Raw genomic sequence first — 15,836 nt, 5'->3', positions numbered from 1 at the left:
TTCGGAGCCATGAGGTCATGTTGCAGCTGTACAAAACTCTGGTGCGGCCACATTGGGAGTATTGCGTGCAGTTCTGGTCGCCGCATTATAGGAAGGATGTGGCAGCATTGGAAAGGGTGCAGAGGAGATTTAGCAGGATGTTGCCTGGTATGGAGGGAAGATCTTATGAGGAAAGGCTGAGGGACTTAAGGCTGTTTTCGTTAGAAAGAAGAAGGTTAAGAGGTGACTTAATTGAGGCATACAAGATGATCAGAGGATTAGATAGGGTGGACAGTGAGAGCCTTTTCCCTCAGATGGTGATGGCTAGCATGAGGGGACATAGCTTTAAATTGAGCGGAGATAGATATAGGACAGATGTCAGAGGTAGGTTCTTTACGCAGAGAGTAGTAAGGGCGTGGAATGCCCTGCCTGCAACAGTAGTGGGTTCACCAACACTAAGGGCATTTAAATGGTCATTGGATAAACAAATGGATGATAAGGGAATAGTGTAGATGGGCTTTAGATTGGTTTAACAGGTCGGCGCAACATCGAGGGCCAAAGGGCCTGTACTGCATTGTAATGTTCTATGTTCTATGTTTCACATCGTTCTCACTTTGAAATATTTATTCAGACCCGATATATATTCTGTATTTCAGCTTCCCAGACTAGAGGACAGATTTTAAAATAACATAGTAAAGTTAAGGTAATAATGGTATAACTCTGCCAGATTTACAGGATAAGTCTAGATAAGTAATTATACATACAGCTTGATCTTGGTTAATATTTACTTTATTAAAATTCTCTGAAACAAGATATATTTTGCAGCTTTATGCATTTGTCTAATTTTTTAATCTTAACATGTGGTATCATGAGTTTGTAGAACATTTTAAAATGCAAGAATTACTTGATGTGCAGAGCAAGATTGGTGCGATTGTTGGAGGTCATTCACCTCAGCTCTAAATCATCACTGCTTGAGTTCCTCAGGGTAGGACAGAAGGGGATAGCCACTGAGGTCAGATGGAAGGAGGAAGATCCCAATAGAGGGGCTGCGTTCAAAAGACCAGGGATCCTGTCATTGCAAATACAAGTTCTTCATGAGGCTCAGTCCTGTCATGGCAATTTGCTGCTGACATCAGGCGAGATTCTCTGTTTGAGAGACTATGAATTGTGTCCAGTTGGGAGGAGAGCCGTGCTGCTGGCCGGGGCGGCCTCATCGAGGGTTGCGGGGACTGGTGGGGGGTGGCCGGGGGTGACGAGGGAGTGTCCAGGGGGGCACTATCTGGCAGGTCGGGTCCGCGCGTGGCCGGCACCATGTTGCAAGGCGCGTCCGCTGCAGGTCGTTAGCATGCGCATGCGTGGTATTATGGGCCAGGGTTTAGAGAACACCAAAGTATATCATGGAGTTCACCTGACCCACAACTTTTAATAGATTTTGTTTATGGGTAGCACAAGGGCCCACTTTACAGGTGTGGTGCAACAAAGATCTAAAGTATTTTTTAAACAAAAACAAATGTTTATTCTATGAATCCAGTTAACATTTTATAAACACACAGTAAACATGTTATCAACTACCAACACTGATACTCTATTGGTAACCCTTAGTAACTTTCCTAACAACATCCATAAGTCAAAAACCCTTTTTAACAAAGACAGTAGGTTTGCATTCCTTACAGAAACAGGTATTACTTGGAAATCATCAAGTGATCTGGAGACATTCTTTAGCATGCAGAGAGAAAGACCCAAAATATACTTCCTTGGTTTGAATGCAGCTCTCCAACTGAAAACGAAACCAAAAACTCAGCTGCAAAACTGCTTCCAGCTCAAAACGAAAGTAAAAAACAGAGCCAGAGCTCAGCTCTACCCACACAATGACATCACTGCAGCCATTTGAGAAGACAAACATTTCTTAAAGTGACATTCCCATGAAAGTGAGGTGGTGAGATGGACCTGACAATTCTCCAGGTGTTTATATCGGGAAGGCCTTGCGTTTTATGTGGCGCGGCTGCTAGCCCCTCACCAGTCGGAAGATCTGTGTGGGGGTGGCACCACATTTTTCGACGTCGAACCAGACACATCCTCCGGACACAGCCTCAAAATTGGAGAATCCAGCTCATAGTCTCCCAAACAGAGAATCCCGCCTGATGTCAGCAGCAAATTGTCATGACAGGACTGCGCCTCATGAAGAACCTGTGTTTGCAATGACAGGATCCCTGGTCCTTTGAACGCAGCCCCTCTATTGGGATCTTGCCTCCTTCCATCTGACGTCGGTGGCTATCCCCTTCTGCCCTATGATGGGGCATGTAACTGAGAAGAAAGCAGCTGGTGCTGGTGTTGCCCCTGCTGATGATGTGGCATGTAGCAGTGGAAAATCCTGCCCTAGACTTCAACAGAGGGGGAATAGCAATAATGCGAAAGCTACTCCCTTGCTAGTCTGAATGCTGGCATCATGGAAGTGCAGTTGTGAGTGGGTGAAGTGCCTTCCAGGAAGTTGGCAATTACTGGTAAAACGGTGATAACACTTGCCGATAGAAGGAGTGCTTTGCAAGGCAGCCTTACTGCTTCGTCAGTTCTGGAGCTGTTCAGTGTATCCGATCAAAGCTTGTCAGTTTTACTGAGGAAGTCCCTTCCAAGGAACTCACGCCTTTTCCTAACTGCCATTTACGAGACAGCGTGAGACCGCTCTGCTATTGGATAAGTGAAATTCCTCTTGGAAAATCTCTCTTAATTGCCTCCCTCATGTTATCAATTGTTTTTTCACGTCAGCTGCAGGGATCCCAACTCCTCCACCAACCTGCCCCATGAAAAATGGGCGGAAGCGTGAACACACTGACAAAACAGACACATTTTTTCCTAATTTTCCAGTCTCCCACCCGACACTACTCTCACCTGCTCACCCCCCAATTCCGAACTCTTAACATTTCAGGTCATTGACCTTTCATCAACACCGCCAGAAGTGAGAGCTGCAACAGCTTTTAAGCAAGGACCGAGGCCGGGGAAGGGGAAGTGGAGGAGAGAGAAAAAGATCAGCACTGCTGAGAGGACAATGACTTGACACACTGGACTGGGGAATCAGTGATCCCAAAATGGGTGCCTTGTGGTCATGTCAGAGTTTAAAATACAGAAAACCTAAAACAAGAACCCAGCCCGCCTGAAATTTCCAGTTTTAACAGCAGCCGGATGAGGAACAGATGATCATGCCACCAATATGAAAGGATTGGTCATTTATATATTATAATGAGACTGCCTATCTTCATTTTAACAGTTATTTAACTTTTAGCATATATTGGCAAGGTTTCCCAGTCCTCAGTAAATACAGCAAGTGCAAGGGATGTGAAGGGTTGAATCTCTGAGGTAAGTGCCTTTACAGAACTGCCTGCTGTGGCTACCCAGAAAATCATCAACCAACCCACCAGCTCTTTCCTCCCCCCTGATGGGCAGCACGGTAGCATAGTGGTTAGCACAATTGCTTCACAGCTCTAGGGTCCCAGGTTCGATTCCTGGCTTGGGTCACTGTCTGTGCGGAGTCTGCACGTTCTCCCCGAGTCTGTGTGGGTTTCCTCCGGGTGCTCCAGTTTCCTCCCACAGTCCAAAGATGTGCAGGTTAGGTGGATTAGCCGTGCTAAATTGCCCTTAGTGTCTAAAATTGCCCTTAGTGTTGGGTGGGGTTACTGGGTTATGGGGATAGGGTGGCAGGGGGGGCTTGGGTAGGGTGCTCTTTCAAAGAGACGGTGCAGACTCGATGGGCTGAATGGCCTCCTTCTGCAGGTAAATTCTATGATTCTATGACTACAATCAGATCTCCACGACAATTTTCTCCAAAAGATCATAGAATTTACAGAATTTACAGTGCTAGATTAATCAGACCCACCCTGTGATCGGGTACCACCCTACCTGCAGGATTACCCTCACACCCCCACTACACCTACCTGCTTTCATCAGTTGCAGCTTTGTGAAGCAGGCTGCCATCCGAGAGGCCTCCAGTTTTCAAATCAGACTGCCTATCAGTGGGAACATGGCTGAAAGATATTTAAAGGAGCCTTGCATTTAGAAAATGCAGGACATCTGGGCCGGGATTCTTCCCTACCAGGCGGGGCGGGGGGTCCCGGCGGAATGGAGTGGCGGGAACCACTCCGGCGTCGGGCCGCCCCAAAGGTGCGGAGCCCTCACTGTGAGGGGCTAAGCCCGCGCTGGAGTGGTTGGCGCGCCACCGGCTGGCGGGAAATGCCTTTGGCGCCACACCAGTCGGCGCTGAAAGGGCTTCGCCGGGCGGCGGAGGTCCATGCATGCGCGGGAGCGGCAGCGGCCTCTGACGTCATCCCCGCGCGTGCGCAGCGGGGGTGTTTCCTACGCGTCGGCCATCGTGGAGGGTCTGGCCGAGGTGGAGGGAAAAGAGTGCCCCCATGGCACAGGCCCGCCCACGGATCGGTTGGCCCCGATCGCGGGCCAGGCCACCGTGGGACCACCTCCCGGGGCCAGATTGCCCCGTGCACCCCCCCAGGACCCCGGAGCCCGCCCGCGCCGCCTAGTCCCGCCTGGAAGGTAGGTGGTTTGATTCACGCCGGTGGGACAGGCATGACAGCAGCAGGACTTCGGCCCATCACAGGCCGGAGAATCGCCGGGGGGGGGGGGGGGGGCGGGGGGTGCGCCGACCGGCGCAGCGCGATTCCCGTCGAATATCTGGTGCCGGAGAATTTGGCCGCCGGCGGGGGCGGGATTCACGCCAGCCACTGGCTATTCTCTGACCCGGCGGGGGATCGGTGAATCCCGCCCCGATGTGGGTTGAAGCCCACTTTGGCACTTGAGTGTATGAGCGGGATTCTCCGGTCTTGTTTTTCTTTTTTTCTTTCTTTGTGTTTACATAGAAAAAATACAGCATAGAACAGGCCCTTCGGCCTACGATGTTGTCCCGAACCTTTGTCCTAGATTAATCATAGATTAGCATGGAATTCACAGTGCAGAAGGAGGCCATTCGGCCCATCGAGTACGCACCGGCTCTTGGAAAGAGCACCCTATCCAAGGTCAACACCTCTACCCTATCCCCATAACCCAGTAACCCCACCCAACACTAATGGCAATTTTGGACACTAAGGGCAATTTATCATGGCCAATCCACCTAACCTGCACATCTTTGGACTGTGGGAGGAAACCGGAGCACCCGGAGGAAACCCACACACACACGGGGAGGATGTGCAGACTCCGCACAGACAGTGACCCAAGCCAGAATCGAACCTGGGATCGTAGAGCTGTGAAGCAATTGTGCTATCCACAATGCTACTGTGCTGCCCTTAAGAACAAACTAATCTACACTATAGCATTCTACCGTAATCCATGTACCTATCCAATAGCTGCTTGAAGGTCCCTAATGTTTCCGACTCAACTATTTCCACAGGCAGTGCATTCCATGCCCCCACTACTCTCTGGGTAAAGAACCTACCTCTGACATCCCCCCTATATCTTCCACCATTCACCTTAAATTCATGTCCCCTTGTAATGGTTTGTTCCACCCGGGGAAAAAGTCGATGACTGTCTACTCTATCTATTCCCCTGATCATCTTATAAACCTCTATCAAGTCGCCCCTCATCCTTCTCCGTTCTAATGTTAAAAGGCCTAGCACCCTCAACCTTTCCTCGTAAGACCTACTCTCCATTCCAGGCAACATCCTGGTAAATCTCCTTTGCACCTTTTCCAAAGCTTCCATATCCTTCCTAAAATGAGGCGACCAGAACTGTACACAGTACTCCAAATGTGGCCTTACCAAAGTTTTGTACAGCTGCATCATCACCTCACGGCTCTTAAATTCAATCCCTCTGCTAATGAACGCTAGCACACCATAGGCCTTCTTCACAGCTCTATCCACTTGAGTGGCAACTTTCAAAGATGTATGAACATAGACCCCAAGATCTCTCTGCTCCTCCACATTGCCAAGAACTCTACCATCAACCCTGTATTCCGCATTCATATTTGTCCTTCCAAAATGGACAACCTCACACTTTTCAGGGTTAAACTCCATCTGCCACTTCTCAGCCCAGCTCTGCATCATATCTATGTCTCTTTGCAGCCGACAACAGCCTTCCTCACTATCCACAACTCCACCAACTTTCGTATCGTCTGCAAATTTACTGACCCACCCTTCAACTCCCTCATACAAGTCATTAATGAAAATCACAAACAGCAGAGGACCCAAAACTGATCCCTGTGGTACGCCACTGGTAACTGGGATCCAGGCTGAATATTTGCCATCCCCACCACTCTCTGACTTCTATCGGTTAGCCAGTTCATTATCCAACTGGCCAAATTTCCCACTATCCCATGCCTCCTTACTTTCTGCATAAGCCTACCATGGGGAACCTTATCAAATGCCTTACTAAAATCCATGTACACTACATCCACTGCTTTACCTTCATCCACATGCTTGGTCACCTCCTCAAAGAATTCAATAAGACTTGTAAGGCAAGACCTACCCCTCACAAATCCATGCTGACTATCCCTAATCAAGCAGTGTCTTTCCAGATGCTCAGAAATCCTATCCTTCAGTACCCTTTCCATTACTTTGCCGACCACCGAAGTAAGACTAACTGGCCTGTAATTCCCAGGGTTATCCCTATTCCCTTTTTTGAAGAGGGGCATGACATTCGCCACTCTCCAATCCCCTGATACCACCCCTGTTGACAGTGAGAACGAAAAGATCATTGCCAGCGGCTCTGCAATTTCATCTTTTGCTTCCCATAGAATCCTTGGATATATCCCGTCAGGCCCGGGGGACTTGTCTATCCTCAAGTTTTTCAAAATGCCCAACACATCTTCCTTCCTATCAAGTATTTCCTCGAGCTTACCAGTCTGTTTCACACTGTCCTCTCCAACAATATGGCCCCTCTCATTTGTAAATACTGAAGAAAAGTACTCGTTCAAGACCTCTCCTATCTCTTCAGACTCAATACACAATCTCCCACTACTGTCCTTGATCGGGCCTACCCTCGCTCTAGTCATTCACATATTTCTCACATATGTGTAAAAGGCCTTGGGGTTTTCCTTGATCCTACCCGCCAAAGATTGTCCATGCCCTCTCTTAGCTCTCCTAATCCCTTTCTTCAGTTCCCTCCTGGCTATCTTGTATCCCTCCAGCGCCCTGTCTGAACCTTGTTTCCTCAGCCTTACATAAGTCTCCTTTTTCCTCTTAACAAGACATTCAACCTCTCTTGTCAACAATGGTTCCCTCACTCGACCATCTCTTCCCTGCCTGACAGGGACATATCAAGGACACGTAGTACCTGTTCCTTGAACAAGTTCCACATTTCACTTGTGTCCTTCCCTGACAGCCTATGTTCCCAACTTATGCACTTCAATTCTTGTCTGTCAACATCGTATTTACCCTTCCCCCAATTGTAAACCTTGCTCTGTTGCACGCACCTATCCCTCTCCATTACTAAAGTGAAAGTCACAGAATTGTGGTCACTATCTCCAAAATGCTCCCCCACTAACAAATTTATCACTTGCCCTGGTTCATTACCAAGCACCAAATCCAATATGGCCTCCCCTCTGGTCGGACAATCTACATACTGTGTTAGAAAAGCTTCCTGGACACACTGCACAAACACCACCCCATCCAAACTATTTGATCTAAAGAGTTTCCACTCAATGTTTGGGAAGTTGAAGTCACCCATGACTACTACCCTGTGACTTCTGCACCTTTCCAAAATCTGTTTCCCAATCTATTCCTCCACATCTCTGCTACTATTGGGGGGCCTATAGAAAACTCCCAACAAGGTGACTGCTCCTTTCCTATTTCTGACTTCAACCCATACTACCTCAGTAGGCAGATACTCCTCGAACTGCCTTTCTGCAGCTGTTATACTATCTCTAATTAACAATTCCACCCCCCCACCTCTTTTACCCTTCTCCCTAATCTTGTTGAAACATCTATAACCAGGGACCTCCAACAACCATTTCTGCCCCTCTTCTATCCAAGTTTCCATGATGGCCACCACATCGTAGTCCCAAGTACCAATCTATGCCTTAAGTTCATCCACCTTATTCCTGATGCTTCTTGCATTGAAGTATACACACTTCAACCCATCTCCATGCCTGCTAGTACTCTCCTTTGTCAGTGTTCCCTTACCCACTGCCTCACTACATGCTTTGGCGTACTGAATATCGGCTACCTTAGTTGCTGGACTACAAATCCGGTTCCCATTCCCCTACCAAATTAGTTTAAACCCTCCCGAAGAGTACTATAAAACCTCCCTCCCAGGATATTGGTGCCCCATCTGGTTCAGATGCAACCCGTCCTGCTTGTACAGGTTCCACCTTTCCCAGAATGCGCTCCAATTATCCAAATACCTGAAGCCCTCCCTCCTACACCATTCCTGCAGCCACGTGTACAACTGCACTCTCTCCCTATTCCTAGCCTCACTATCTCGTGGCACCGGCAACAAACCAGAGATGACAACTCTGTCTGTCCTGGCTTTTAACTTCCAGCCTAACTCCCTAAACTCGTTTATTACCTCCACACCCCTTTTCCTACCTACGTCGTTGGTACCAATGTGCACCACGACTTCTGGCTGCTTCCCCTCCCCCTTAAAGATCCTGAAGACACGATCCAAGACATCCCTGGCCCTGGCACCCGGGAGGCAACATACCTTCCGGGAGTCTCACTTGTGACCACAGAATCTCCTATCTATTCCCCCAACCATTGAATCTCCTACTACTATTGCTTTTCTATTCTCCCCCCTTCCCTTCTGAGCCCCAGAGCCAGACTCAGTGCCAGAGACCTGGCCGCTAGGCCCTTCCCCCGGTAGGTCATCTCCCCCAACAGCATCCAAAACGGTATACTTGTTTTGAAGGGGAACGGCCACGAGGGATCCCTGCACTGTCTGCCTGTTTGTTTTCTTTTCCCTGACTGTAACCCAGCTACTCTTGTCCTGTATCTTGGGTGTGGTTACCTCCCTGTAACTCTTCTCTATCACCCCCTCTGCCTCCCGGATATCCGAAGTTCATCCAGCTCCAGTTCCCTAACACGGTCTTTGAGGAGCTGGAGTTGGATGCACTTCCCGCAGGTATAGTCAGCGGGGACACCGGTGGTATCCCTCACCACCCACATCCTACAGGAGGAGCATGCAACTGGCCTAGCCTCCATCCCCTCTTACCTTACAGAATATAGCTGCCCTGTGGACCAACTGGACCTCCGGCCTCCGACTCTGCTCCCAGTCAGCTGCACTCTCTGTAAACTCCTGGCTCCCTTCTCGCTCTTTGCAGAAATGTAGGAAACAAAATGAAAGGAGCACCTTACTCCCTCCTCACCTAACTCCCTCAGTCACCAAACTCTCAGTATAGCACTCAAATGCACCAAATTCAGCACTCAGTATCCCTCAGTCACCAAACTCTCACTATAGCACTCAAATGCACCAAATTCAGCACTCAGTATCCCTCAGTCACCAAACTCTCACTATAGCACTCAAATGCACCAAATTCAGCACTCAGTGCAAACAAAGTCTGCACTGTCGGGGGATCACTTTTATACTGTGAATCTAGCCTCTGAAAACTGTCCTAATCCAATTAACTAATTAACAAGCTCCAGCTGCAAGTACCTACAAGTAGAACCTTTGTTTAAAGCTGAATGAAAATTCACCTTCTTCTAAACCAAACAGCAACATTTAAGTTAATTAACTAAATAAAAGGAAGACTAGACTTTAGATAAAAATGAAGCCTTTATATCCCTCAGTCACCAAACTCTCACTATAGCACTCAAATGCACCAAATTCAGCACTCAGTGTTCATGGCGGGACCCGTTGCGAGTGAGAACAGAAAATTTTGGTGTTCCTGCCAAACCTCCATTAACGTTCAACGGCACCGGAAAATCCCAGCCATGAATGAGGATGGAAGATTTTATCCTATTATCTAGATTGTAAGGATATAGGAAAAGAGAAGGCGAGTGGGACTATTTGGATTTCTGCTTAAAAGAACCACCAAATAAGCAATGGATTGAATGGCCTTTGATGATTCTCTAAGATGATAATGTTAGTTGTGAAATGTGTCACAACACAGTACATTAACACATCATTAACGTTCAGAATACATTCTAAACCATGATGCAGTCTTCAATTAGTGGGGTAGGGCGGGGTGATTTCATTCCACTTCTAATCAGTTACCTCAGATGGAGAGTAAATGCTGACATGGTTGGTTAGGAGCTGGTTTAGCACAGGGCTAAATCGCTGGCTTTGAAAGCAGACCAAGGCAGGCCAGCAGCACAGTTCAATTCCCTGAACAGGCGCCGGAATGTGGCGACTAGGGGCTTTTCACGGTAACTTCATTTGAAGCCTACTTGTGACAATAAGCGATTTTCATTTCATTTCATTTAGATCAAATATCCTGTTTTGGGCGGTAAATTCTACATATTTCTATATGTTTGTATGCAACAAGTATCACTAGGAGATCTCATCAATAAATGGAAGTGCTATGGTACCATACAGTGTATATAAAAGTGAGAAATGGCTTCACTAACTGTAAGAAAGGAATATCGTATCATGAATATACCACCAAGTGCACATAAACAAACCTTTAGTAGATGAAACAGTATTAAATGAAGTACCTGTATCAAGCACGTGGATATCCTTATAATATAAATTCTCTACTGTAGAGCCACCAAACAAATATAGAAGTTCTCCCACTGTAGCAAAAGTGTGGGTGTATCTAAAAGAAAAATGAAAGGTAATACTTAGTTCTTGCTACATAATAAATATTTAAGAACATTGTTAATATAATTTTTGAGATAATTTTTGAGATCAGATTAAAACTCCTCTAAAACTGCAATTTAAGTTTTAGGAAGGATCTCCAAACAAATCTTGTATGTCTTTCTTATCTCAGGAATTTTTAAACACATGTCAAGATGTTCCAGAAAACCTTCTAACTGGTGTTGCAAGGCTGTAGATGGATTGTATGAACGCTAAGATGTTAAACTGAAATCCTGCTTTTGGGGCCGAATGTCTGTTTATTTTCCTGCTTAGCTGCAGTTAGTGCACTCCAAAGCAATCAATGTATGTACCACTTTGAAACATTCAATTCGGGGAAACTGGTGGTGTAATGGTAATGTCTGCTGGACGAGTAATGCAGAGGCCCAGGTTCAAATCCTACCATACACAGAAAATCCAGCAGGTGGCCTTTCTCCCATCCCAACCTGCCTGACATTTTACTGGTGGCAAGGGCTGTCCACCAGTATTTTACTGCAGCAGGGAGAGATCCGCGTCATGTGGGAAGCCTGGTAATTTTAGTTATGCAGGCTGGTGTCAGACAAGGCGGGAGAGTGAAACTTCCTTGGGGGCCCATCTACCAGCTTTAACTTTCACTCCATCTGGCACCAATGCACTTTGGCTGCAGTGTGATGCATGGCAGCAAATTGCCGAGGCTTCATCAACAATGGGTGAAATTCTCCACCTCATGATGCTGCAACCACGAATCGCAATCAGGCGGAGAATCGGGCATCCAGCCAAGTCGAGGTCCACGCCCGGCACCAATTAAGGCGCCATGCTCCGGTCCCTCGCTGGTGGCGATAACAAGGTTTGTTCCCTGTGTCGGCGGCAGCATGCAAAACTGCCATTTGCATGCATTTAAATATGATTAGCGGGTTGGACACAGCGTGCTCCACCCTTCCGCGAATCACTGGGAATGCACGCCGGCAGAGTGCTGGCCTATTAGCATGTCCTGAATTCTCCACAAATAGCCCCCCCAACAGGAACCACATGCAGTTCATTCCCGGTGTCAAAACGGGGAATTTCACCCATAACTACCAAACCTGCAATGTCTACCACCTGGAAAGATGCATAGGAACACCATTGCATACAAATTCCCCTCCAGTCATGCACCACTCTAACTTGGAAATGTATTGAGCTTGTTAAAAAGCCAAACAATTGCATATTTTAATTATCCACTCTGTTTCTTGCTGGTCACATGGGAATTATTCCAGCTTTGAGGAGGTGGCACAAAGGCAGATGAAAAGACCTGCAGACGGGACCATGGCTTCATGTAGCAGCTGCTGGTGATTGTATCAACATTTGGCTTCAGTAGACTTTTTTTGTTCCCGGGTGGGAGGGGGGTCCAGCACGGCCAGGCTCATGATCGGGAGCCACCGATCGGCGGGCACGCGCGATCTGGGGGGGGGGGGGCCTATATTGTCAGAGCCGGCCCGTTGTGGGTGTCCGCCATGTTGCGCGGGGCCGCCGCCGCGCGCATGCGCAGACCCACGGCCGGAGGTGCAGGAGCCTGTATCGGCAGCCGGAGCTGCGTGGTCTACTCCGGGGCCCTGCGAGCCCCCTTCAAAACAGAGAATCTGGACGTTCTAGAAAAAAGTCCAGAGTGATTCACGCCCGTTTTCTCACGGGCACGGGGACATCGCCCCATTATCAGAGAATTCCGCACATTATGTAAGCTGAGGGTGGGCGGGGTCATGAAGGCATCAACGTCATTGAGGTGGGGTTTGACATCATCTTGGGCAGGGCTTGGCATCATTGGGATGGGCTGCCACATCACCAGAGTGGGGCATGATGTGGGACACCCCGCAAGGAGGGAATGCACTTCCCAAAAGTGTAAGTCTGCCTGTGGTACCCGCCTCCCCGTCTACCATTAAACATGCCATGGGGAATACAGGAAAATTCCCCCTCTCTTTTAAATAATAAATAAATAAATAATCTTTATTATTGTCACTAGTGGTTTACATTAACACCGCAATGAAGTTACTGTGAAAAGCCCCTAGTCGCCACATTCTGGCACCTGTTCGGGTACACAGAGGGAGAATTCAGAATGTCCAATTCACCTAACAGCAAGTGTTTCTGGACTTGTGGGAGGAAGCTGGAGCATCCGGAGGAAACCCACGCAGACGCAGGGAGAATGTGCAGACTGCGCACAGACATTTTTCTGTGTATGAAAGTTTTCAATGTCAGATAGGAACTGCAACAAAGGAGGGTAAACCTTCAACTTCATCACTGAGCAGATTAAGAACATGGTCATATGGGGCCTTGAGCCTGCAAATCCGATTTAGGCCTTGGCTTTCCTTTCCTGTTTGTTCTTCATACCCCTTAACTTCCCATAGTTCAAGGGGCAGCACAGTGGCACTGTGGTTAGTACTGCTGCTTCACGGCGCCAGGGATCCGGTTCGATCCCGGCCCCGGGTCACTGTCTCTGGAGTTTGTACATTCTCCCTGTGTCTGTGTGGGTTTCATCCCCACAACCCAAAGATGTACAGGGTAGGTGGATTGGCCAAGCTAAATTGCCCCTTAATTGGAAAGGAAAAAAAAATCCCCATAGTTCAAAACTCTGTCTATCGCAGGCTTGAATATAGAAGCATAGAAACTAGGAGCAGAAGTAAGCCATTCGGCCCTTTCACCCTACTCCTCCATTCAATATGATCATGGTTGATCCTCGACCTCAATGCCATATCCCCCTTTCACTCCATACATCTTGGTGCCACTAAGATCTAAAAAAATTATCTATCTCTTTCCTGAATACATTCAGCGACTTGGCCTCCACAGCCTTCTGTGGTAGAGAATTCTATAGCTGCACTACCCTTTGAGCGATGAAATATTTCCGGACCCCACTCCTAAATAGTCCACCTCGTATCCTGAGATTGTGTCCCCTGGTTCTAGATTCCCCAATCAGGAAAAACATTCTCCCTTCATCTCGTCTATCCAGTCCAGTTAGAATTTAAACGTTTCAATCAGATTTCCTCTCATCCCTCTAAATGTTAGTGAATAAGGTCAAACAAATCTCTGCTCATAGGACAGTCCCATCAACCCCGGTATCAGCCAAGTGAACCTCTGCTACACTCCCTCTATGACAAGTATATCCTATCTTAGGTGGGGAGACCAAAACACGCAATACTCAAGGTGTCATCTCACCAAGTCCCTGTATAACGGCAGTAAGACATCTCTACTTCTGAACTCAAATCTTCTTGCAATAAAGGCCAACATACCATTTGTCTTTCTAATTGATTTCTGCACCTGCCTCTCCACTTTCATTGGATGTACAAGGACACCCAGATCCACACTTCCCAATATATCACCATTTAGATAATACCCTTCCTTTCAGTTATTCACACCAAAGTGTATAACTTCACATTTCACCACGTTGTACTGCATCTGCTATTTTTGCTCACTCACTCAACTTGTGTAAATCACCTTGAAGCTTCCTTGCATCCTCCTCATTATTCAGGATACCACCTAGTTTTGTACCATCAACATCATCAGAAAACTAACCCTCCCACTCCCCCACCATCCACCTCCCACCAACAACACACCCAAATAAATAAGCAAACAGCAACAAGGTGAACATAGGTTCCCCCCCCCCCCACCCACCCCGCACCCCAAACAAAACAAAAACAAAAATCTTAAACTCATTATTAAAACTCCCCTAATGTAATGAGCTGCAGTTACTCCCACCACTCCGCTCCCGTTAACTAACGCTACAGCTAGCAGGGCAGCCCTTACTCAGAGTAAAAGCAGAACAAATAACCATAACACCACCCACCCACATCCAACTCTAATAGCGAAAGAAAGAAAAACAATACCCATCCCATGAACCAACAAGAAAAAATACAAATACAATCTTCAAGCTAGCCCAGAAACACCCCCAGAAAATCCCCAAAATCATATGCCGCACCCCCCCATACAGAGATCTCACAAAAAATATAATTGATAGTTGGCTCATCCCCAGCCCATGTTTCTTCACAAATACATCCGCCTCCTCCGGTGCATTAAAATAATAGTCTTTTGAGTCTTAAGTTAATCAAACGTGTGCAGGGTATTGTCATGTGAGAGTACCTTTAAGACATGGATGTTTAAGCAATGTACCTTTTAGAAAACAGTGATGTCAGAGAGTGGGTGGAGCTGGGCTTTAGATCAGCCATTTTGAAGTTTCAGTTTGAAAAAGCGGCTTATGTGTGTCTGTGTGTTTCCAGAGAGCTGCAGTTTGGAGGAAAAGAGCTTGGGGAGTGTCTGTGTTTTGCAGTGAGCTAGATTTGCTGTGATGTCTGCCATGAAAGACTATCTCTGCATCATTTTGGTGATTTAAACTCATAATAGTAAAGCCTTTAACCTGATGTGATTCTGTTTAAAGGTGTTAAGTCTCTTGGAAGTTTGAAGGAACATTTTGAGGGATTATTTACTGCTGTAATATTTTCAGAGTTATCTTTGAAGTAAGGGGTGTTAAGAGATCCAATGTTTATTTAAGATGTTTAGTTAAGTTCATGGAATAAACATTGTTTTATGTTTTAAAACCCATGTGTCCATAATTGTAATCCCACACCTAGGGAACAAGCCGTGTGCTAGGAAAACCAACAAATACATTAAAGGATGAGGTTGGTTGAACTCCATGATACATTTTGGGGTTTTGAAAACGCCTCGCCTCCTCCGGTGCATCAAAATAATAGTCTTCTGAGTCTTAAGTTAATCAAACGCGTGCAGGGTATACCACTCCAAATCGAATCTTGGCCTTGTTGAACACCGCACTCCACTTCGCCAGTTCTGCTCTTACATTATGCTAGAGCCTAATGGTATGAGCCTCCCATTTATTGTCCCAACGGTTCTTCACCCACCCCAGGACTCGTTCTTTCTCCGGGTAGCTATGGAACCACACCGTGATCGCCCGAGGTGGTTCACCAGAACGGGGCTTTTGCCAGATCGAGCGGTGGGCCCGATCCAGCTAAGGAGGGGGTGGCATTCTACCATCCCCCATCACCTTTCCAAGTATCTGCAACATGTATTCCATAGGATTCGGGCGCTCCAGACGCTACAGCAGCCCCACGATTCTCAGGTCCTGCCTTATGGAACGATTCCCCAGATCACTCACCTTAGCCATGAGCGCCTTATTACCT

General features: G+C 47.2%; 1 protein-coding gene across 1 annotated transcript in view; it reads right to left on the bottom strand.

The window, feature by feature from the left end:
- Positions 1-15,836, bottom strand: part of LOC140429576 (kelch domain-containing protein 3) — a 304,290-nt gene that overhangs the window by 192,795 nt on the left and 95,659 nt on the right. The window contains exon 9 of the mRNA XM_072516761.1: positions 10,566-10,666. Coding sequence (XP_072372862.1) covers positions 10,566-10,666 — 101 coding nt within the window. The remainder of the gene's footprint in view (positions 1-10,565; positions 10,667-15,836) is intronic.

The sequence above is a fragment of the Scyliorhinus torazame genome, chromosome 9 (assembly GCF_047496885.1).
Source record: "Scyliorhinus torazame isolate Kashiwa2021f chromosome 9, sScyTor2.1, whole genome shotgun sequence".
Classification (NCBI taxonomy): domain Eukaryota; kingdom Metazoa; phylum Chordata; class Chondrichthyes; order Carcharhiniformes; family Scyliorhinidae; genus Scyliorhinus; species Scyliorhinus torazame.
This window is presented reverse-complemented; position numbering and strand designations above follow the sequence as displayed.